Source organism: Melopsittacus undulatus, chromosome 8 (genome assembly GCF_012275295.1).
Source record: "Melopsittacus undulatus isolate bMelUnd1 chromosome 8, bMelUnd1.mat.Z, whole genome shotgun sequence".
NCBI lineage: Eukaryota > Metazoa > Chordata > Aves > Psittaciformes > Psittaculidae > Melopsittacus > Melopsittacus undulatus.
In genome coordinates, this window is record NC_047534.1 from 6042430 (window position 1) to 6066592 (window position 24163).

The 24163-nt window shown below is 44.6% G+C and overlaps 2 protein-coding genes across 2 annotated transcripts; both read right to left on the reverse strand.

Moving 5' to 3' along the window:
* Positions 1 to 704: 704 nt before the first annotated feature.
* LOC101875200 (cytochrome P450 2W1-like) lies at positions 705 to 11195 on the reverse strand. The gene is made up of 9 exons (XM_005145276.3): positions 10896 to 11195; positions 8425 to 8587; positions 6498 to 6647; positions 6247 to 6404; positions 5729 to 5902; positions 4772 to 4913; positions 4198 to 4382; positions 3486 to 3627; positions 705 to 1717 (listed from the first exon to the last, which is right to left on the reverse strand). The coding sequence occupies exons 1-9, from the start codon at positions 11091 to 11093 to the stop codon at positions 1527 to 1529; spliced, it is 1503 nt and encodes a 500-aa protein (XP_005145333.2). The 5' UTR covers positions 11094 to 11195; the 3' UTR covers positions 705 to 1526.
* Positions 11196 to 13577: 2382 nt separating this feature from the next.
* Positions 13578 to 23439, reverse strand: LOC101880972 (cytochrome P450 2K1-like). The gene is made up of 9 exons (XM_005145307.3): positions 23242 to 23439; positions 20739 to 20901; positions 20401 to 20550; positions 19963 to 20123; positions 18608 to 18781; positions 17927 to 18068; positions 17190 to 17377; positions 16534 to 16675; positions 13578 to 16150 (listed from the first exon to the last, which is right to left on the reverse strand). Exons 1-9 carry the CDS (start codon positions 23437 to 23439, stop codon positions 15963 to 15965), a joined length of 1506 nt encoding a protein of 501 aa, XP_005145364.2. The 3' UTR covers positions 13578 to 15962.
* Between the last annotated feature and the right edge of the window lie 724 nt (positions 23440 to 24163).

Below are 24163 nucleotides of genomic sequence, written 5' to 3' on the forward strand. Positions count from 1 at the left end.
TCCCCAGGACTCACTGGTAGCCCATAGCCAAGCATGAAGGGAAAGCTCTGCCCTGGAGAAACCACTCTGCAGGAGGGTCTCCTATTGAGCTGTTTTTTCTCAGGATGAGGGTATGCATAACCTTTCAGCCAGGAGATACAAGCAAAATGATAACATTTGTTGTCACTCTGTGCTCAGGATCAGCCTTTCATGGCATTTGTATTTCTGTGTAGTGCAAAGTTGGGAGGGAGGCATGTGAAATATAATGAAGACGTGGGATTCAGATTTTACCGGGTTCCCATGAAGGGGGAAACAAACAATGTGATGAAGCATGTGATAAGAAAATGCATATGGAGAAGTGGCGATTCACAGGCAGATAAATGGATGAAAAATTGTCTGAGCTATGCATCAGCTGGAATAAGATTGCGGAATATGATGGCAGATAAGAGTGCTACAAACAGGGACAACAGCCAAACTAAGCTAGAGAGGGAAGGAAAACAACCAAAATTGGGTCTCACCTAATCCCTGATCCCAGTTCTCCTTGCATGAGTGTGTGCAATACAAAACTATTAAATTAGGCACAATTTGCATGGCTGGCTCCAATGGCCAGACCAGTCCAAATACCAAATTGACAGCTGGCGTTGGCTTTTAACATTAACCAGGAGATCTGAAGTGAGGAACAGTGTTTGCTCCTATTTAACAAGGTTAAGAAAGACAGGGGTACATGCAACTAGAAATGGGTCTAGTTTATTTTTCTGTATCATTAGCCTTTTATGATCGGTTTCAAATCTCATGTGGCCTTATGATTTAGACTTCAAACTTGGAAATGTAGGTCTTGTTTCATTCAGACTCTGAAGCAGTGTTGAACTTCATGGGAGCAGTACTTGCTTATCTAAGCAGGTTTGCAGACTCTGGGGCATCTTTCAGGACACCATTCCAAGGCAGAAATAACCTTGTCCTCAATTCATGTGAATCGATCTGTTTTTTTCACTCCCAGTGTTTGACTTTGTGGCCAAGCCTGGCAGGGTTCTGCTAGAAGCTATGGATAATTAGGAAACTTGGGAAAGTTCAGGATGTGCCCATGGATGGTTCACGTGTGTGACACACAGTGTATTTCTGTGGCTTTCAGCAAAGGACGGTTTGTCTTCCCTCAGGATTTTGGGCAGGTTTCTGTGCCAGTATGATCCTCACTGCTTCCCCATGGGAGCCTGGGTGTCACACATACTACTCATGGGCTGCATCCCCTTCACCAGACCACTTCCTTGGGCCCTTCTTTGGCTCCATGCACAATCTCTCTTGAGAAGTGTGTGTTTGTCAACCACCATCATGGTTTCTAATCAATCATATGCACCTCTTCACAGTATGGGAGCAAAGAGGGGGTCAGCAACCTATGGTGGAAAACAGTGGAGTGGAAGTCGGTGGAGACAGTGGGAAGGGGATGTGAAAGAGGGTGGTGTGCCAGCATGGGGAATGGCAAGTCCTCGCATAGCTAAGTTGGGTGTAAGCAGCTTCCCCACTTGTTGGGTTGCTCTTCAGCAAGGCTGTGGTTATTCACGCAGGATAGCACAGGTTGCCTGAGGCTGAGGCCTTAATGTGAAAGTCGTCTGGGGAACAGTAAGGTCCAAGTCAGACTCTGAAACTCCTGGCTGGGGTTGAAAAGTAAACGTCTGAAGCAACCCTACAAAGAAGACGAACAGCTCCATCTTGGCGAGGCTTTCTCCAATGCAGTTCCTTCGCCCTGCAGATGAAAGCAGCATGTTTACTTGATGGAAAGAGCAAACTAGAGTGTTTGCCATGCACATGTTAGCATCTGAAATGTTGTAATGGAAGAAGTAGTGAAACCTTTAAATGCACCAGAAATATTTTGGAGTAGAGGAACCCAAGCTGCTGAAGGCTGGCACAGTGTGCCTGCCTGGTCTCTTCTGTCACACAGCCACCTGCAGCAGCAAGTCACAGCAATATTACAGGGTTATTATTCATTTATGGTGTACCTTCTCCTCTTCTTAGCTCTTCCAACTCCCTCAGCATCTTTAATCCTTTCTCTTTGAAAAGCAGCCTGACAGAAAAATGCCACCTCCTCCCAAAGTGGAATGGCTTGAAACTCACTTTTTCCTGTGGAATTTATCCTAACATCCCACTTATAGAAAAGACTGTGTTTCTTCTTTTTTATCCTCTCTCTGTGCTAGATTCCCAGCCCCTGTGTGATGATCCCTGTACTGTTGCAGCTCTTGGTGGACAAGCAAGGACTGGCTTCTTAATGTCCAAAGTCACTACTGAGAGTCTGGGGTTGAAGCACGTTCTGGAATTCCTTCAAGCCATCCTTTCAGAGGAGCAGCTGGAAAGTTTGAAGTTACATGGGAGGATTTGTAGGATTCTGCAGGAAATCTCCATTTATAGCACTTGGGCCCTCCTGCAGTGCTGGGTTTGTTAAACACCCAGCAAGACTCCTCCATCCAGCTGTGCCCTTTCATAATGCACACTGCTGCAGCTATGGAGGGCACTGGCTGGGTGCAGGTGTGTCTGGAAATGAGCAACCTTTGGAAGCATTTATGGCTGTTAGGAAGGCATGGAGAAAGAGATGTCTCTTCTTCTAGGATGGCTCAAGGGAGGATTTCTGATACCTAACAACTGTTCCTACCATTAGCTCAGTTTAAGTCCCAGGGAGGTTGGGTTTATGAGCCTCCAGAAAGAGAATGTTAATTTGTATTTTGAAGGTGAAATTGGGATTTTTAAAAAAAGCAATAAAAGAAAAAGTTTGTGACTTGACCAAAATGACAGTGGGGGTAGTGTCAGGATCACCTCCCCTAACCACAAGGCTATGCTTCTTCCTCTAAAAGAACAGGTCTTGCTGGGAATCTTTGGCAGCTCTCAAAAGTGGCACTGGAAGAATCACGGTACCCCAGGTGAACAGTCCCACGGTTCTGGGAATAATCCAGGGCCTTAGATTAAAGATTTCATAGTGAAAGTAATAAGGGTTGATGTATTCTGTCCTGTATGGGATCTCTGCTGGCTGTAATACCAAGCCCAGGTGCAAGGCTTATTGGGACTCTCTTCCTTGGCTATGGTGGGCAGTGGATGAAACCTTGTCCATCAGACCCACTCACACATGGGACTTGACTTGAGACAGGATATAAGGGTCCCTGGATTGTAACCCTCACTCCCAGGAGAGCTCATGGAACCCCGTGCATAGCTGTGCTGGCAGCCCCACCAGTCCTGTCTGATTATCCACCTCCTCCTGACAGCTTTGAGGCAGTTTTCCACCTTCTTTTGGATGCAGTTTATCTCTTTCTTCTCTTCAGTTTAACCCTTGGGAACCAAGATGGTGAGAGAGGTGTGCTCTGAGAGCAGCCGTTTGCCTGAATGCAGAATAGTTGACTGTTCAGTTGCCTGGTTTCTTACCGACCAGGTTAAAGGTAGTACTTAGCCATGAAGACCCCATTAGTGTACATAATAATATAATGATCCTGCTATAGCCTCAGCTGTGTGCAGATCAGCCTGTTAGTTACCTGTGGAGAAGGGCAGGAAAGCTCCTTTCTTTACAAAATTCCCTTCAGCGTCAAGGAAGTGGTTAGGGTTGAACTGATGTGGTGTCTCCCACTGTGTCTTATCCAGCAGCACTGAGGTAAGTGATGGGATTACAATTATACCCTGGAAGAGAAGTACATGAAAGCACCAAATTTAGCAGAAATGCTTTGGTTTGGTTCATTTTGCAGCAGAGACTTCAGTGTTCCAGAACATTTGCTGCACCAGGGGTAGGTGGAGAGCTCTTGAGGGGTTTGTCCCATCAGTCAGTAAAGAGAGAAGTCAGTGAGATTTTCCCAGCAGTGTCAAGGACTGAAGCCAAATGCCACATGGTGCTGTGAAAACCTTAAGGAAAGGGTCAGATCCTGTAAATTACTTCCCTTGCAAGTACTTCACTGTGCAGATGGCATCAAGGAGGTAAACCAGGGTCACTTGTAGAGTGAGGAAGTGAGAGTGACAGAATTGAGTCCTACAATACCAGTCTCTCTGGATTCCATGTAGTTGAACGGAGTCAACTATGAAGCAATAGTCCTACAATACCAGTGTCATAGACTCAGTATAGAAACTCTTCTGGGGATGATTCTGGACACCTGTTTTGGGCTTCTGTCCTGTAATTCCTTCTAAAGATATTGGTCTGTAGTGGCAGTGGCAAAAATGAGGAGGGTGATGTGTTCCTGGCATGGAGCAGTTACCTACCTTGGGAAGGAAGTAGCCCCTAAAGTGGGTGTCAACAGCAGTACAGCGAGGAACGTGGGGCAGAAGGGTGATAAACCTCTGCACTTCATGTAGCACTGCATTTGTGAACGGCATGTTCTTCCTATCCTCGTATGTGGCCCAGCTTCCAGCTTTGACAGTTCTCCCAATCTCCTCCTGCACCTTTTCTGGAAGGAACAAACAAAATGGATGTGCCCCTACAAGGAAATGAACTCCCTCCTTGGATCTGGTCTGGGGAAAAACATATTTTTCCAAGGTCTGGAGGGAGAGGGTTTCTTAAAACATCAGCTTGGGTTTCCCCCCTCTGTTTCTAGTTCAGACACATGGGTGGGCTGGTTCCCCAGCATCATACTTGACTCTCCATCCATCCTCTTTCCTAGCAAGGCAAAGGGACTGTTTTGTTGTGACTTTGATCAACATCTAATTACATCAGGAATTCATAACAATTAAGAGATGAGATTCAGCTCTTAAGGCAAAAGAGTTTTTGTGGCTCTGAGACCTCTCCCCTCCTCATATCAGCCATGCCACAGATAAAGTATAGGTAAAAGGAGCTCACTTTGAATCTCTGGGTATTTCATCATCAGCAGGATGGCCCACTGGAGCGTTGTGGCTATGGTCTCTGTTCCTGCCATGACCAGGTCGAGTATGGATGCCATTAAGTTGTCATCATGGAAGAGGCTGTCTTTCTTGTTTTTCTCCTTGAAAAACACAAGTGGTAAGAACGGTCTTAAAGGGTTAAGTCAGCCTTAGCTTGGGAAATTCTGCATAGCCTGTGACAGTGTTAACTATGGTCTTGTGTTTGTGAACTAGGTGATAAAATGGACCTGATCTTCAATGTGAATCATTCACCAAAGATGGGGGAACCAAAGATAGGTTTGGAGTGGAGTTTTGGTTCAGCATCCACCTCCACCCAGAAGCAGGCTGAAGCCCAGGACCAGATGCTGTTCATGTACTCAGCCTTGTGGGTTTGGAAAGAACCCTGTCTATCCCCTTTGCAGAAGGAGATTCAGCTAATCCTATCTCTTAAGGATTCCTCCTGCCCAAAGGCAGGTTCGAATCCCTAACAATGTTTAAAATTACCTTCAGGCCATTTAGGACTATAGTGACCCTTCCTCCACATAGCTGGGTGGAACCCTTAGTGCCTAAGGTTGGCCTAGAGCCAGTTTGAAAGAAGGAAAATCTCAGAGGCCAAATTTTTTGTGTTGACTGAAATCAACTGATGTGTGAAACTGTCGAGTCTCTACTAGGGTTAGATGCAGGGCAGGACTAGGACTTGTCATTTATCATTCAAACATTTAGTCTGTAGTTTGTCTTGGAGCAACAGTATCAATGATGAATTGATTTGTTTTCTTAGAAAGAAAGGTAGAGTCACCTTTCATGTGAATTCATGCATTTTCTACTAGGATAAAGGAGCTGATCTCATATTGTTAGAGCTGCTATTTCAAGAGTGGAGCAACTGTTTTAACCAGAAAATCCAAAGGAGACATTACAGTCAGCAGAGTTAAGCAAATACCTCTTGTTGCTTGAATATCAGCGCATCAATGTAGCTCCTCACGCTGTTCTCATTGATATCCTCCCTGCTCGCTTTCATGTATTGCCTTAAAATGGCACGCACGTCTTCTATTTTCTTAAGCATGATCTTGTGGGTTTTGAAAAGAAATCCCAGGAATGGGTAGAAATTGAAATACTAATGAGGAATTAAGAAAGAGAAACATTAAGTCTGTAGAAATATCAACATGCTGAAACAGCTTCTTCCTAAGGCATAACATATCATTTGAGTTTTATCATGTAGTAGTATCTTAGCATCCCAGGGACTTCCCAGGCAGATTTTCATAGGGAAGGGCTTTGCTTATTGACCTTTGAGCCTTTATTTAGTACTCCTTAGTTTTAAGCATTTATGCTGTTGCTGGTACCAGGTTGACCTAGTTTTGAACACTTGAGAACTGCTGAACTAAACCCTATGGTTTTTGTTGATCACAGATGTAATGTGTCTGTGTAAAAAAATGTTATTCTGTAGGACAGGTTGCTTACGTTCAAATATGGAGATCCCAGAAGAATCATAACTTCGTCTATGAGTCTTAGGAGAGTGATAAATGTTGGGTCCTTATATTCAAACCTCTCACCAAACAGCATGACAAAGGTGACGTTGATTGGAGCACAGTTGAAGGATGTCAAGCTAAAAGGTTCCCCTACAATGGGAGGAGGATGCAAATACCAGTGAGATATTGCAGCAGCAGTGACATGTATGAGGCTGTACAGCACTGGGATGGTCTGCAGCTTACCTTTGAAGGATTTGATCATCTCAATAAGGAAGTGAAGCTCCTCAAAAATTCTCCCTTCTATCGTTTTCTTCCCCATGCCGAGGTTGCGCATGCTGCATACTGTGAATCTCCGAGTTGTTCTCCACAGCTCCCCAATAGAGAAGAACAAACCTGGGTGGGCCGTGAGACATTGCACTGGGCTCATGCACAGGGCAGCCCCACCACACGAAACAAAGCAGGGATCTCCACAAGTGTCTCTGCTGCCCAGTTTCCCATGGATTTAGGGACTAAGGGTCTCCCATTTATGTGTGCCCCATCCCTGTATCCTCTCACCTCCATTCTCCTAGTCTCACTGAGCCTGTAGTTTGGGAAAAACAAGCTCCCACCCAAACCAGTTTGCCACAGCCCTCTCCTTGTGTACGAGATAAGCAGGTATGGCTTTCAAACCAATACGGTTTAGCTGTAGAGCTGGGGAGAGATGTAGGTCTCAGTCAGTCCTGCAACATTTCTGACCCTGTTTGGCTGCAAGTCTCAGGCCTCAAGCAACAACCTTGTATCTTTAAAGCTTATCCTTTGCCCTGTTCCAGTTATAAAGGTATTTTATCAATGTGAAATGGGATAATTCAATCTCCACAACCCTGGTCAGTGCTGAACTCTTCTATTGAGGTTCCCAGTAGCACTGTATTTTCAGCAATGACACTATTGCTATCATTTTGCGGGGGGTTCTGAATTCATGCCTTGATGATGTCTAACACCACAAAGCAGGGGTGGGTATTTCATCCCATCAGAGTGTTGGAAATAGTTAGGTTAATATAATCCAAATACTATCTCAGATTGTGCCAATCAAAAAGCTGGATTCCAGCACTTCACATCTTCATCTTGGCTGCAAGGTTTTTAAAAGTGTTTGCTTTCTCTAGAACAAACACTGTTTCAAGCAGTGCAGTTTCCATGTGGAAAGCAAAACTTCTTGCTCTAAAAGTGCCAAAGCAAATTTGATTTTAAATTTTTCTTTAATTGACACAGTTGCATCTGGATCATTCCTTTTCTGCAGCTTTGGAGTCAACAAATGGGCATGATGAAATGTTTCCTGGGAAAGTCTGTGACCATTGTTACTTTACCTCTGTGAATTCCCACCTCTAAGTGGCTCGGACTTGGGCTTTGAAGGTAAGTGTGAAAGGACTTATAGTGTAATACTGACAGTCTACCCCAAGGATATTTTCCATGTAAATCAGCTCTGAAAAATGCTTTTCTCCCATTGATTCCTTTCCTTTATGTAGTGATAAATTCATCTATTGGCATTGTGGCTGGTTAATTTAATTTCTAATTGTAATCCCAACTTCAGCCTGTAAACAGTGTATCAAGCTCAAAGTTAGAGCCACAGCTGAAGCAGAGGATGGAAAATCAAGGCAAAAAGTCCTCTGAAATACTCAGGGATGGGGAATTGCCTTGGAAAAACCATGGGGTTGTTTGTGGGGGTGAATTTCCAGCCTCAGCCAGTTGCTTCTGCCTGAGCTTGTTTCACGTTGATCTACAAGAGCCTTTGTGGAGAGGAAGGTGCAGGGGCCTGATGATGTCCCAGATTGTGGCATCTGGCAGTGGGAGAAAGGGAAAAGTGCTACAGCTCCAAGCAGCCAAACCAGTTACTCTGAAGTCCCCTGAAACCATGGAGAAGGTTTGTAAATTCTGCTCTCACTGACATCTGATGGAAATTAACCCCAAAATTACCAGTGCTTTTAAAAATCCCATTCCTCACCCTCAAATGATTAGGATATAGATTAGCAAAAATGATGAAAAGCAAGGAAGCATGGAAGTGAGGAAAGCCAAATGTTTTCATTCTGCTTGGCTTCAGAAGGGCCCAAGGGGGATGTTTGAAAGCCGGGCTCTTGGGATGCAGTTACGCTGGCACGAAGCAACACCTCCCGCCCACTCTCACTCATTGCTCTAGTACCGTTTCCATTCTGAATTTGGTCAAATATTGGGATGGATGGTCTGTCTACAAACTCCTCTGTGTAGTTCACAAGCGCCTCCCGCACAACTTCGTACCCGGTCAGGACCACAACTTTCTGGAACCCAAAGTGGAGGGTGTAGATGGGGCCATATTTTTCTGCAAGCTGAAAAAGAGGTGAGCTGTGATGGTCAGGAAGGGATGGGGCAAGCACCTATTCCTTTCTGATATTACATCAGAATCGCATCTGCATGCTGATATTCCATCAGTTGCTGCTTTTCTGGCATTACATCCTGGCATCCTGCTGGGAATGGCTGTGGAGCCGCCACCTGCAGAATGGTGCTTGTGAGCTAAAGCTCATCACAGTCAAACCCAATGCATTTTGTATGGATACCTGGGCAGCATCCATGTAGATTTTAAGATTCTTGCTATCAAAGAACCCCCACCCCCATCAGTGCATTATTAATCTGGTTCTGCTCTTAAAGAGAAAATAATGAAAACCAAAAAACACCCAAACAAAACACCTAGAGTTAAAACTGGACCTCAAATAACAACACAAGGTGGCAAACCAGAGAAGACATTTCAGTGCAAATAATGATGCTGTCACACAGGAAAGCTTTGGTGTAATGCTCCTTTTGTACCAAAGCACTCCTGCATCCCTGCTATTAGACCAGAGGAACCATTTCCTGCATGCTGGGTGTTTAGTTTGCCCTGGCTGACCACAACTTACAGATCCATGCCCCTCTGCTTGGACATGGCTTTGGTACCTACAGCTCAGCTGAGCATAGCTAGGAAATTCAGAGCAGGAGCACCTAGCAGGTGATGAAAGCAAGCAGGAGGCTGCCCAAACCACTGCCTTTCCCCGTGTCTGTACGCAAAGTGATGCTCGTTTTGCACTGAGAAGGCTCTGGGTGTATCTTTGCCATATCACAGGAAGATTCTTTCACTGTGCCTTGCTGGCTGGTTTTCAAAGGCAATGCAATGCCTCAGGGAGCTGAAAACCCTTCCAGGAGCATGCAGTCCCACTGGCATGTCCTACATGTGCCCCTGGAGCCACTGTGCTTTTGCCTGGTCCCCACTCCTCTTAGCCCAGGAAGGGGTCTGCAGCAGAGCAAGACAGGCTGATGGGGGAATCCATGCTCCACAAGGACTGATGTGTGTGCCTGCTTCCTGGCAGCTTGATAACAGCATTCAGGGGCAGCTAAGAGGCTGGGCTGGGTTGGAGCAAGGTGATGGGAAGCCACAGTCCAGATCTGCTGTCTAAGCAAACACACAGTGTATACGTGCAGCCTCAGCCGGTGCCAGTTCGTCTGGCAGCTTCCTCAGGGATGAGGGGAGCACCCATCAGGATGCAGGCACCAACAAACCCTGGTGCCTGCTGCTTTATGCCATCACTATTTTTTGCTCTCTGTGTGGTGAGATGGAGGGATAACCCCTTTGGAGTAATCCCAAAGTAAATGCAAACATAGGCAATACCAAATAGAGCCTAGCAGGTGATGAAAGCATGCGGAGGTAATTCCAAGCTGCCGTTCAGAGGCTGCGGCAATGTCTGCCGAGCCCTGCTGGGTAAACTGACCCCAGCCCTGACATTGCCCATAACAGCACCAGATGCTGGGAGCCTCACCCTGTGGCATAGCTCTCCCACCACCCGGCTGCTCCCATAGAAGCACCAGTGTTTGCTGAGCACCGGTGTTATGGGAGCCGTGTCGACGCCTCATCGTGAACCGCCGCTGTCTGTTTGCTCACTCTCTCCCTGACCCCAGTGCAGGTCGATCCCTGCTGGTGCTGTCTGCTGAATCAAGGGGAGAGCCCTGAAGTGCCTGACACAAGCACCCCGGGCTGTGCCAGCCTCATCTTGCACAGGAGAACAGTTTACCACCATAAGCTGGGTGAGTAGTCTTAATTACAGGTTAGTAGAAGAGCTTACAGGCTATTCATTCTGGTTCCTCAACACAGCTTTTCCATCCTTCTTCTCGTACTGGCATCCAGATTTTAATGTGTACCCAATTCACCAAGAAGGAAGTGGATTTTGCATGGGGCATCTGCATTTGGCCCTCTCCAAAGCAATTCTGGGGTCACTGCATTGTAGAATTCCACTTTCCAGTTCTCCAGGGCAGAGGAGAGGGAAGCGATTTCATTTCATGTTAGTTACGTCCTAATGCTTTTAAAGATTTTTGAGTGTCCGAGCTGTCAAATTAATAGTTGAAATCCCAGAAGCATTATATACTTCGTGTACATCATCACAATTACATGAAGAAATCCCGTATTACCCAAAGGTCTTTTTTTAATGGGTGATCGCTCATAAATGACATCAACACAGACACTGGCTAGAAGAAGCCTAGAAAAATGCTATAAAGCAGTTTTCGCACCTTTACAGTTTAGTTTGAATTATAAAAGACAAAACCTTCTTGCTGATACATCCCAGGCAGCTTTAAAAATCTAAAAGGGTCTGGGTTTGGGGGTTGTTGTCCTACCTTCATTAGTGATTTATCTTGCCTTCTAATGTCCACCAAGTGCAGGTTACCAATGATCGGAAGAGGAGTTGGACCAGGAGGAAATTTAAAAGCTGAATTTTTATAGCCAGTTGAAAAATAGACTACAGCTAATAATACTGCTGCACACAGCAGAGAAATTAATGTAGGATCAGAGAGAAACGAAATTAAAAAAGACATAATTATTTAGCAATAATCTGTTTTGGGGGAGCTAGAAGCAATAAAAATGCAGTGGCACTGTTCAGTTTCTGCCAGCTGGCTTTCTGTTTGCTCTCTGCGATCGCTACAAGCACTCGATTCTTATTAAGGTTTGTAGAGTACCTAAATAAATACTGCATACTCCACCCTCTTTAAACACCTCAGAGAATGTGGTCTAAGCAGTTTGTAAAGCCTGTCCAGAAGTAAAGAGTTTCAAATTACAAACCCATGCATGTGTGTGCAAGAACATATACATGGGAAAAGGTGCTTGGCATTCTTCTACAACCTCCACCTCCCCTGAGACCTCAGGGTCCTTCATTAGCAGCACTGTGACCCTCCAAACACTCCACTGACACGGAGAAATGAATGCTATTAGAAATCTCCAGGTTTAGATTTGAATAGGATTTGAGATCTCCATGTTACTAAAGAGAAAAATAGTATTGTTATGGGAGACTTCAGCTTTCTTGATGTCAAATGGAGATCAAAGGTTGTTAATGATGGTAAAGCCCATGTATCCCTGGAGGTTCTTCATAAAGTCAGCTCGGAACTGCCCAGAAGGGATGTGATTTCACACTTAGTGTCTGAAGGAGAGGACATGTAATAGCTAGCCATGGAAAATTAGCTTGGATCAAGTGATCATGAGTGGATTCATGAGTGGAATGGAAAGACAAAATTAGATTTGAAACTTCAGGGAAGATTTTTCCTTTCGCAAGAGCAGCTTCTAAGAAACAGAGGGAAGAGGCTGATGAAATTAATGAAACCAGATGACCTGTTAGGCTTCAGAAGGGGAACAAGAGAGAAGAAGGGAATGATTTTAAATTAAAGAGTCTAAACACGTGGAACTTGCATCCCTCATAAAGGTTTAAATCCTGTATGAAAAGAATTGAGATCTGCCTGCTTGAATAGTGGTTTTCAGGAAGACACTGGGAATAAACAGTCAATGAAATAAGATTGTTCAGGGAAGAAAGAGCTATCTTACATGATCAGGAAGTGCAAGGTTAAAGGTACATTTGTCCAAAGGTTAGATCATATAAAGGCCATTATTCAACAAATATGGGTCCTAAGCAAATGCAAAATCAGGGAGGGAAGTGGACCTAATCTGAAGTGAAACAGCAATGGTTAGCATGGTCCCAGAGCAAACGGCTGCACAGTGGAGCTGCCTGAGCAGCCTGGAGATGTTACAGCACAAGAGACACCCAGAAGCAGCTCATGTGTTGCAACATTTCTGGGATATTTATTTTATTAGTTTCCAAGAAATGGGCTGGAGGCAACGGTTTCCCCCAGAGCATGCCAAGGATGACTCAACCTGCCTGCTCTAGTGCGTGGAGAGGCACAGGGGCTGTAAAGACAGGCAAGGATCAGGGCTGGCACAGGATGCAGAACGTGGGCACCACGATGAGAACTTGCGATGGCACATTATGCTTTGTGCCCTGTGCAAAATATTTGTTCCTGCAGGGTTTTGTTTCACTGGCAGCACCCTGCAGTGCAGAAGTTATGTGCTGCTCTCCTGGTATTTCATCCTTGCCCTGGAAGCTGCTAAAATCATAAAAAGGCCTTTCAGAAAGAGACTTAGATTATCTCTGAAAAGCCAGGGGGGAGCGTATTGGGGTTTTTTTAAACCAGGCTCTGAGTGCAATGCATTAAAATGACAAAAGGTAAGTAAAGCTCTTGCAATGACAAGAAATTCCTGTCTCAATAATGTGTCTGGTACGTGTTTCACTCCGAAGCCGCGCTGCTACGTGCTCCCCTGCCTGAGCACACAGAGCTGAGCACAAAGCACCTGCCAGGAGCTGACACTGCTCTGGGTGCATTCCTGGGGCAGCCAGGCCCCTCGGGGTGCTTGCAGCCAGGTTGTCCTCCATCCCTTGTGCCCACATGGCAATCTCCTGCCACAGCATGTGAAGCCAGTGGTGGTGAGGACGTGGAGCATGGGAGTCATCCAGCAACCTGTGCTGCCAATTAGCCAGCCTGGGGAGAGCCAACCAGTAAAGCACCAGCCCTGCATCCTTTAAATTAACTTAAATCCCCCCAAATCTCTGCACCTTCCCTGTCAGTCCCATTCTTGACCAGCAGTGCATCCAGGACCACAGCCTCAGATAACTCCTGCTGCCTGTTACTGTGATGAGTTCCTTCTAAGCAAAGGCAGGAGCCATAAGAATCACTGTAAGAGGCCACAGCAGAGACCCATTCAGAGCCACATCTTGTCTCAGACAGCAGTTGTGATTTCCTGCGATTGGACATCCAGTTATTTCCTTTGAGCTGTTTGTAGCTATGGGTATTGCTTACTCTTTGCATTGCTAAACGTGCTTTGGCTGCATGTTGCCAGGGATCCCGGTCTAGAGTGGGTGTATTAAAGGTAGTGCAGCCCAGCTTTATCAGTTTGACCCCAAATCAAGTTCATTCTGCCACAACAGATAGATCAACAGCAACAGAGCAAAACATTTATTTATGAAGTAGGATATAAGATCAAGCTTACAGTAGTTACACTGCAAATAGAGCGACAGCAAAACAAACATAAGCAAGAGTTACAGACTCCTTGAGATGTGACCAGAAGCTGGGGCTAGCACTGTGGTAGGTACAATGCACATAGAAGCGCAATACCACTGCAATACCAGTACAAGGTACAGTGTAACTATTAGAGTGCTGCCTTTAGTTACATGAGCTAAAGCTAGTGTGAAGAGTCTGTGTCTTAGCCAAAGACTGCCCCACTTTGTTATCCCTTCATATTCTCTTCCTCCTTTCGTTACTTCCATTTGCAGCATAGATTAGCCTTAGGTGACAGCAGCTTTAGTTTTGTGTTATATATTAACCATAACTGCCCCCTCAGTCTCTGTAACTTTCTGTTTCTCCCTTTTTTCTTTTCATCCCAGCCTGTCTTTCTTGCCTCAACCAGCACAAAAGCATCTTCAGTGACTCATTGCTCCCTAACCCACCTGTGGTTTCCTCCTTGTTTCCCAGCACACAAAGCGGCCTCCTCTCTTGTATCTGCACCACTATTCAGATCTTGCATGTATCGTGCTTCCCTCAACTGGTGTAGCCTTGTGGGTACAGGTAGGTCTTCCTACTCCTGATGGCTGTTACATGAATCATTAATTGTGGTAATCAAACAGTTGCTCTAGGACAGCTACAGTCTTTGGGGTGTTGCCAACTTTCTGCAGAGACCCCACAGGACAAGTTAATGCTACAGGTAAATGACTTGGTAACAAAGCCTATCCTGCTTCTTTTTCCAGTCTCTATTACTAGTTTTACATCTGTTTTCACGACTACGTTCAAAATCCTATTATCTGTGACAGTGATGCAGGATCTCTGCTGGCAGAACATGAACATTACCAGCTCTGAATTTGTAACTTCAGTTCCTAAGAAAGTGGCCAAAGCACATTCTGCAAGCACCAAAACGTCACTTGCAGTTCTTACTGCAATGGGCCTGCTCCTGCTGTGTGCTGAGCACATGTAATTTCCATGGGAGCCCATGGCAGTGGCATTTGCTCAGTGGTGCAGGCCAATCTGTTACTCTGCTGAAGACCTTGCAGCCTATCCCTGACACAAGGAATGTCTAAAGAGGAAGACAGCTTGAAGTTGCTGTCTGTCTGTAGCTCTACACCAAATGCACATCCTCTGTGTACCTGGTCCAGAGCTGAAGACAGACAGCAGCATTTTCTAAAGATTTGAATCTGTATTTTCAGTTAAATAGAAAATACTGTCCTTATTCATCCTAACACACCTGATACATGAGACTGAAGTTTGAACTGGGAGCCTGTGAATGATGGTTCACCTTGCAGTCAGTAGAGAGAGTGAGGAATTGAGACCTTAGGGCAGGTGAATCACCCACTGAAGGATCCTGTCTCCCTCTTTGTGGAGGGTAGAGAGGGTCTAGAGAGCAACTACAGCTCCTAAGGTGCAAATGGAGAGGAGGGCAGAGACTCTCCCAGTTCTCTGACAGGAGCATGGCAAGTTCTGCTGCCCAGCCCCAGGCTGCATCACCTTCACACTGCCTTGGCCTTGTGTTCAGATTTAGCCATGTTGATTCAGAAACTCTTCACTTTGTTTGGCCAGTCATTTTCTGCCAGTTTAGGAGTCTAAGATGGCCCAGTAAGGGGTCAGACAAGTGCCAGAGCCAGCATGAAGCCAGGAGAGATGAGTGAGTTGTAGAAATGCCTTTATCAGCAGACACTGAAAGCTACTAGATTGGCCCCATCATAAACAGGCTCTTCAGCATAAAGTGCCCAGTGTGAGTTGGAATGAACCCACTTCCCAAACCACTTAGATGTTTTCTGATAACTGTCCTGTACCTGGCTCTTGGCATCAGCCCATGTTACACCCTTGTGTCTGGGACTCTGTAATAAAGATAAGGCAAGTTGTACCACACAATGGAAACTCAGTCTGAAGCTCAGCTGAACAACTGTACTAGGGAGATTTCTAGATCCGTTTAGTGTCTGTCATCTCCAGTTGGGTCATTGAAAATCAGCTCTGCTGATTTTCTCAGCCTGAAGCTTAGACTTCAGGCTGAGAAATTTCTCTTGGAGGCTCTTAAGGGAGAGCCTCTGATGGGTTATATCTATAGAGGAGTCTTTAAGCTATTTCATTCTTTCAGACAGCCCTGAAAACTGTATCTCTGATATGCTGTTCCAGGAATGAATGACAGTTTCTGAAATCAGTACTCAGGGGGGTCTGAAGGATCCTCATTACACAGACACCACAAAAGCTGTTGGAAAGAATGGCATGAATGAGAGAAAAAGAGCAGTGCCCAGTGTCTTCCTTTCCCTAAAGCTCAGGTACAAACAGCTTTTTTCCCCTTAACTACACTTGCTTTCAAGCTTGAAGTGCTCACTACTCAAACTCCATGTTGTTTTGTCATTCATAGGGCACAGCACAAACTAGGTGAGGCATGGGGTTCAAGGTAAAGCCAACATCAGCAGTGAGATCCAGGTCTGACTTATCCACTCCTGGAGGGGGCTGGAAAACAAATTTGCGGAGCAAGCCAGCAAAGAAGAGGAACAGCTCCATTTTGGCCAGTCCTTCTCCAACACAAGCCCTTCGTCCTAAAAACACCAAGGAAAGAAGTAAATGGTAAGTGCTGTTACTGTTGATGTCCGAGACCTTTTAAACTGGATGTACAGTCTGTAAGTGCAGGCTGCTGAGGTGGGAAATTCCTTCCTTCTCCGTGTACATTGGAAGTGCTACTGACTTAGTGGCAAACTTCACTGAAGCCTGTAGGTATGTGAAATTATTCAGTGACTGTGGGTAGATCAATGTCTCCTGGATCTCCCAAAAAGGTGGTTATACCTGCAGTGATGGTGGAAAGGAAAACTGACCAGAAATCCCTCATCCTATGTTCTGTGTCCCTGACTTTCATATTTGCCTAGAATCAGGGGGAGCCGTGCCATTAGCCCAGACCAAGGTGGTACATACACACCCTTCTCACCTATAGAGAATGGAATAAATGCTTCTCTCCTAGTGAAGTTCCCATTGGCATCCAGGAAGTGGGAAGGGTTGAACTGATCTGGGGTTTTCCAGTGTAACTCATCATTCAGAGCAGAGGTCAGCAGTGGAATAATCTCTGTACCCTGAAAGGGACCAAAGAAAGTCACAGTAACTGTTTAGACCAGATCACTTTCCTAGTCAAGGCTAGCTGCTTGTTTTTAGTAATGTGAAGTTACAAATAAGACTGAGCCATGGCAAATAGAACTGGGGAATGCTTCTCTGCCCCACTATAGCTCTACTTGCCATCAGTAGCTGCTGCTGCCTTTTTGGACTACAAAACAGTCCCTTCTTAGAGTCAGATCTTTAAAGAAAGGGAATGAATGAATGAATGCTGAAGTAGAGGTTCCACATTTGGTATAAGAAATTCAAGCCAGTGTGATTTAATCAAAGCCTCTGGTTATTCAGGATTCAAAAACTGTAACAGACGACAGTCCAGTGCCTGTTTATAACAACTACTCTAGATCCAAGACAAAGGATCACATAATAGATTGAATCACATATCGTGGCATCTTTAGATTTTTATATTTTGATTCTTAACTGCTTTAAACAAAACTGTAAGGAATCTGTGCAGCCTAAGCTGCTAGCCTCAAAGCTCACCTTAGGAATCACATAGCCTCGGAAATTCACATCAGTAGGAGTTGATCGTGATACACCCATTGGGACAATATTGGCAAACCTTTGTATTTCGTGTATCACTGCATCTGTGTATGGCATTTTTTTCCGGTCCTCCAACTTAGGCATCTCTCCTGGTTCAATGACGTGGTTCATTTCTTCCTGAATCTTTCCTTGGAAGAAGGAAAGGTTTCAGAAGCTGATAACCCTCTTATCTTGCAACTGAAATTGCCTCCAGTTTGGCCAAGGTGAAGTAATGGAAAATTTTGAGGGGTATTTGGGAAGAGCAGGAGTGTGTAATCAGGGCATGGTATGGTTCTTTCAGGTTTGTTGTTGAGCCAAGGGAGCTTGGAGTCACTACAGTACGTCCCATGCCTGATTCTGGTTACACACCTTTGTTACCCTCTAACCTTCAACAGAAACCAGATCAGAATCAGCTCCTGAGGAGACCTTTAGTGACGTAAGCCCATAGCCTGCAGGTGAATAACTATGGGGGATCTTTACTGTTAACAGTAGGCTGGCCCTCAGCCTCTCCCACTTGGCTGGGCTGCTTTATTGCAATGCAGCTGAATAAAATTCCTTTGTAAAGACAATGGTTGTTATCTCTCTCAGAATGCTCAGAATAATTACTCTGGACAACAACAGATGAGTTCCACTCCCTTCCACAACCAAAGCCTTAAGCATGCATTAGTATATCGTACAAGAGGACTCCTCAGCCTTACTCTGAATTTCTGGGTATTTCATCATCAGAAGAAGACCCCAGCGCACAGTTGTAGAAGTAGTCTCAGTCCCAGCAGCAAAGAGGTCCAGGGTTGAAAACATCAAGTTTCCATTGCTGAACATAGTTTGGCCTTTCTTTGACTCCTTCAAAACATACAGGTAATGGCCGTAAGTTCTACAGCAAGTGATACCAATATATGACTGTGTTACCACTATTTTGTCTGCAATTTAGCTTTTGGTGACTTTATATGCTCTGGGAAGCTATATGTCTAGTGGTGGAAATGCCTGTCTCAGCAGAAGGGCCTATGCTGTATGGAATTCATCTGGTCCCAAGTGTATGTGCAAGCCCCAGGTTAGGGGAGGTTCGTTGGAATTTAGCTACTGCAATGAAGTTAATCATTTATTATGCTTACAGGAAGGTTTAGGATGATCTCCTCCTTATGTGTGCTGAGTGGTAACCTATTCCACTTACGTGGGACATGTTGACATCTATATCCCTGTAGCCAGCAGTTTCAGTGGAGCTATGGAGCGAGCACAGCACAGCTCAATGTGAGTATGAGCTTTGATATGTCCTGCTTATTGCACTTCTGTTTCCACTCACTCTCAGTCCCACACAGAGGGTCAGTCCTAATAATAAGTCAGAGCTAAGAGAACAGAAAGACTCAGACTTAGCTTTAAAGTACCTGTTGTTGCTTCATCAGAAATGTATCAACAAAGCCTGTTAAGTTATTTTCGTTAAACTCTTCCTTGTGTGCCTGGAATTGCTTCTGGAGGAAAGCATTCAGTTCACTGACGTTTTGCAGCACAGTCCTGGAAGCTCCAGAGAGAAATCCAAGGGATGGGTAGAAATTATATAACTGTGGAGCAAGAGAAGTCTTATTGTTAATCAGCATTTTGAACACACGCTGCTGTCTCAAATCACACTGCTTGTCCCTTGTCCCATGCCTTGACACTTCAGGCCATAATTCCCTCCCATTCTCTTGTACAGTCCAAGCAGATATGAACTTCTGCAGAAATAGAGTGTTCTCTCTGTTATATCTCTGCATGAGTCCTCAACATGACTTTTTGGAGAATCATCAGCTTAATCTTTGAGGGCTTCCAGCTATTTTGGTGTTGAGATACAGAGTTTTGGATGTGAAAGATGAGAATGTGAGCATTGTACTTATTTCAGGAAAAGATCTCAGGTGTGTCACATCCTGTGGCAGCAGAAGGGACTTGAACTGATCACCTCCACAGACACGATATTGCTGTGTCAACATGGTGCTTTCCAAGCCAATTAACTTAGGCAGGGCACCAAGCTAACCTAACTATGCTGTTCCTAGGAGCATAGACATATGTCCTGCCAGGAAAAAGGAGGGGTCTCACCCCATCAACCCAAGAGAGGTGTGCACATATTCAAGAAGTCCACTAGCTGCCCTGCCAGACAACTGAACAAACACCAGCCGTTAGCTGTTAGCTGGTGCCTCATTCTGGGATGGTCTCTGTACACAGTGTGTAACTCTGACCTGTTTGCATGGTGGTTTTGGGGCTTAGCTAGTCTGGTGTTACAGCCAGCCGCAGACTGTGGCTAAGAAAGACAGCTCCACCAGTGTCAGGAGAGAACAGGCTTATATCAACTGGTAGTTTGCTAAGATTGAGTTTCAGTGGCCAAAATCAAACAAAAAGAAGTTTGTCAAACCTGATTCTAGGAGAGGCAGAGACAGTTACCAAAGGTGTGTGTAATACAAGGAGACAGATTTGAGATGGCATTTCACGATCTGTCCAATATGAGAGACATATTGTGCTTCTGCTCTTCAAAGAGGTTAAAATAGTTCCTCTGTGAAGACTTTAGTACTTTTTCTTTTACTAATAAGATTCACACAGGGGCCTGGGAATCTGTGTGTTGTGGAAATAGAACCACAGGTGTGTTCTGTACAGGCTGGCTGGCTGATAATGTTCTTGTTCTGAAGAAGCAAGCTGTGGGAGGCCAGAAGGACAAACACAGGCAGACAGATATCCCCCAAAAACTAAAGGCTAAAACATAAAATCAAGCTCTTACCAGCACCATAGGGGAGCCCAACAGCTTAGTATTTTCATTCATCAGCTTCAGCAAAGTTAGAAATACAGGATCATCATATTCAAACCTCTCTCCAAACAGTATAGAGCAGATGACATTGGACACAGCACTGTTGAGTATCATTTTTGTATCAAATGGTTTCCCTGTATTTGAAGTAATGAAAACAAATGACAATCTGATTCTGCTTATTTAGTCTGGTTTCCTATGGAAATGTAGTCCAAAAAATACCCTCATTCACCACCCACAATGCATAGCAGAGAACTCAGTTTCAAGGTTTTAAGGCTTCAGTTTAATAACCTAACTTCAGCATATGCTGAACTTTAACCATGAGATAGCATTTACTTAGAGTTAAACTTTCATTAATCTTTATTGTTCTGCTAGACATTTCTTCTGTCTCTGGATGCAAGTCTTGACACTCACCATGATAGGATTCAAAATATTTGATAAGGGAATTTACTTCCTCCAGGATTCGTATCTCAATGGTTCTCTTTCCCATTCCGAAATCTCGCAGTGTGGACAAGGTGAATCTTCTCATAGTTTTCCATAGCTCTCCATGGCTGAATGCTATGCCTAAAATAAAGGTGTGACATCCTTATGTTACCTGTGGTTAATAAACGTTGTTAAGGTCTTCTTACACAGTGGTACCAAAGCTGCTTGACACACTATTATATAGACAAAAAGCAATCTGTAAGAGCTTGATAATCCCTGCCTACGAGAATATAATGAACATAGACCCAACCAACCAAAAGGTCACTTACCATTTCCTTGTGTCATTTTCCTAAATATGGGTATTTCTGCCCTCTCTCCAAATTCTTCAGCGTGATTTAAAAGGGCATCCTTGATGGTTTCATAGCCAGCCAGTACCACAGCTTTCCTGGGTCCAAAATGCACAGTGAAGACATTGCCATATATCTTGGAGAGCTGTCAAGGTAAATAAATATGTTAATTCTAAACCAAATCTGGACTCAAAAGCTAGCAATAGCCACCCTAGATGCTTTCTAGCCCTAAAGGAGCCTCCTGGCCCTGCCTGAAGTCTCCAGGTGCTGCTACAATGCAACTAATGAGCAACAACTATCAATTGCCAGCATCTCTGCTTGCACCTTGTTTGCACAACAAGGTGTCTGCTATCACTGCTTCTATCAGAGAAGGCAATAAAATGCCATTGCATTCCTGTGGTGTTCTGCAGTAACAGGCCAGCATAGTGATACTACCATTTGGAGGCTGGTTGGAAACTGCTGTAGCAGGCAGCTGAGGCAGGCCTGTTTACTTTAATGCTGGTGACCTGAGGCAAGCGGGTGTGCATACATCTTTGAGGCCGAAGCCACAAACACTACAAAAACAAAGCTAGACAATAAGTCTTTCTTTCAGGACAGCACTTGTCTCTAATTATGGCAAGGTGGGTAGTGTTGCTCTCATGGCAAAATTATTTGCTGGCCACCAGAAACTTGAATCCAACTAGGAAGCAGATTCTTGTAGATAATATCAGAGGAGCTCTAGGCTTTTATAGCAAATTAAATCTGAATCATCTGTTACACAGAAGGGTGGCTTTGACAACCTAATCATTCATTCTGTATTTTAGACTTGGTTTAAACACACTGCAAGCCATCCACTCCAAATGTCTTCTTGTTTCCGATGCGCCTGAGTTACCATTTGCTATGTATTAGATACATTCTGAAAATTGAATTTCAGATTAGAAGCAGCTCCTGTTATTACACCAGACAAATTGAATTTGTTTTCATCAAATGGTGGTTTGACGGCTTGGGAGATAACATTAACACTGGTTCTTTCATCCCCAGCAGCTCACAGAGTGTGTGGCAGAGCCAGGGGCAGAGAACTGCAGCCGACTCCTCGCCTTCCTGTGGTCATTTCTTTGCAATAATACTGTACTCTTGGCATCAACCTTGTTTATTTTTAGCAACACCAAGTATTGGATGTGGCAGGTCTGAAAGCCTGAAAAAGATGCTTGGTAGATTATAGGAAATAAGTTTGTTGCCTTCGTATGACATTTATATGATTAAATACCCCAGTACCACCAAAAAATAGTTGTTCTCCCATACCAGCACCCTCAAATATACCCATGATCAAGTGAGAGCCCAGGACCAGAAGCCTGTCATTGGGCTCTTCACAATCCTCTGCACTGTAAATCAAGGCAGGTGAACACCGCATGACTGCTATAGGAATTCTGTACATTTGCACCCTTTCTTCTATGACAGCCTGGAAGATTTCAGTGTCTGCGCTCCCCCCTCATTGTGGCTCTTCGGGTGGCTGAGAGAATTTACTGGGGACTGGGTTTCCCCCATCACAGTGTCTGGTAAGCACACATGTAGGGTATGTGACAGGTCACTCATGGCACCTCAGCTGTTTCTACAGCAGCAGGAAGAAATCTGAATTCACATTGACTTGTCCCCACCACCCTAACGGAGCACAGCAGACACTTTCTGAAACACATATTGCACTTGGATTTATAATATTTAAGTCTTTTTTTTTCCTCTTTTAGAAATAGAAGTATCCATGGAGCTGCATAAGAAAAAGCTATTTGTTACCTAGACATATAAGAGCCGTGCATCAAGTCTTAACTAATGCTGGGCAGTGTGTGTGTGCAGAGGAAGGGTTGGGGAGGCAGACTTGAGCTTTGCCTTGAAGGGATATAATTAGCTTTGGAAATAAATGTGCATATGATCCCATTTCTCTGGAAGTGTTCAAGGCCAGATTAGATGGGGCCTTGAGCAGTCTGGTTGACTAAAATGTGTCCCTGCCCGTGGCAGTGAGTTGGAACTAGATGGTCTTTAAGGTTCCTTCCAACCCAAACCATTTCGTGATTCTATGATTTCCTCTGCTGTGGGGATAGTACCCTTCCTTCCTTTCTTCCTACCTACCTTCAGTGGGAAAGGTTTATCTGCAGCAAGACATCTCTTCAGGCCAAATAACCCATATCTGTCAGCAGACTGGTCCAACCTGAGTCTTCTACCTGCAGATTCTGAGGGGCTCAAAATACCAACAATATGGATCTGATTGCAAGGGTTGGAGTCTACACTCACATGTGTATAAAGGAAGGAATATGTGTATTATAAATATATAAATAAATACATGTGTGTGCATATATACCTCTAAAGGCAGTCACTCTGGCCACCTGGCTATACACCCAATATATAATTTCTGCCCTCCACACAATACAAACACAATCACATCTCCATTTCCACAGTTGTATTTCTCATTCCAGGAATTGCACGTTTTCCTTCTGCCTGCTCACTCAGACCCTACCTCTGTCAGCGACTGGAACGGCTTCTTCAGGTCCACCACATTCAAGTTTCCAATCAGAGGAAGAGGACGTGGTCCAGGAGGCAAACTGCGAACAGACTTCTTCAAGCTGGTAACAAAGTAAAGGAGAGCAACCAGACCTGCTGCCAGAAAGAGCAACAAGCTAGAGCCCATGTACTGCAGCAAACTCTGTATGGCCATTTCTAAACCAAAATGTGGGCCTGAACATCTTGGGGTCCCTTTATAGCACCATCTGAACACACCTTCTGGGGAAGTGGCTTTACATGGAGAAAAGGAGCCTAAGGTCTTGTTTACGTCCATTTAGACCAGATGTATTTTATTTTTCTGCCAAAGAAAGCACCCTATTTTATTCTGAAACATGGATTATCTTAATCTGGAGCTCTTATTTCATTTACAACACTGGGACAAGGTGTTTGTTTTCCAGTGAAAATCTGTGTTGTGGACATGTTGTGGTATATGCGATTTCAGGCACAGAATTAAGGGACCATGCTGGATTGCTGACAGGGTGCCAGGTCACAGGACTCAGCTGGACCACTGGTGATGTAAGCTTCCTTTAGTGATTCCCTCCCAAGAATGCCTTGTCCTTTCCAAAATACTGGGCACCAAACCTCCGTGCATTATGTAGGCTATTGCCCTTGGACATGCTCAGGATTCCTTTGGATGTGTCTCAGGCTTTTTGTCATCTTCCTTTGCATTCTCTTTCTGTTACTGAGTTGTCTGTATCTGATGGACTGATGCACCTGGTGGACAATTGGTTTACTACTTTCAAAAAGCTTATTTATGACTGTACTTGCTGTTGCTGTATGCTGTACCTTGTGATACTGAAATCTATGTTGACTCTTGTTTATATATGGATCCTGTTATAACATCTTTGTTTAGTATTGACTTCCTTCCTTCTTTGGGA

Coding starts and splice junctions, on each gene's coding strand:
- LOC101875200 (XM_005145276.3), bottom strand. CDS start 11,093: ATGTCTTTTTTAATTTCGTTTCTCTCTGATCCTACATTAATTTCTCTG. Junction 8,588..10,895: donor AAGATAAATCACTAATGAAG/GTAGGACAACAA, acceptor CCTCTTTTTCAG/CTTGCAGAAAAATATGGCCC. Junction 3,628..4,197: donor GGGGCTACTTCCTTCCCAAG/GTAGGTAACTGC, acceptor CTTCTCTTCCAG/GGTATAATTGTAATCCCATC.
- LOC101880972 (XM_005145307.3), bottom strand. CDS start 23,439: ATGGCCATACAGAGTTTGCTGCAGTACATGGGCTCTAGCTTGTTGCTC. Junction 20,902..23,241: donor CGTTCCAGTCGCTGACAGAG/GTAGGGTCTGAG, acceptor TTACCTTGACAG/CTCTCCAAGATATATGGCAA. Junction 18,782..19,962: donor TGGGCTCCCCTATGGTGCTG/GTAAGAGCTTGA, acceptor CTTGCTCCACAG/TTATATAATTTCTACCCATC.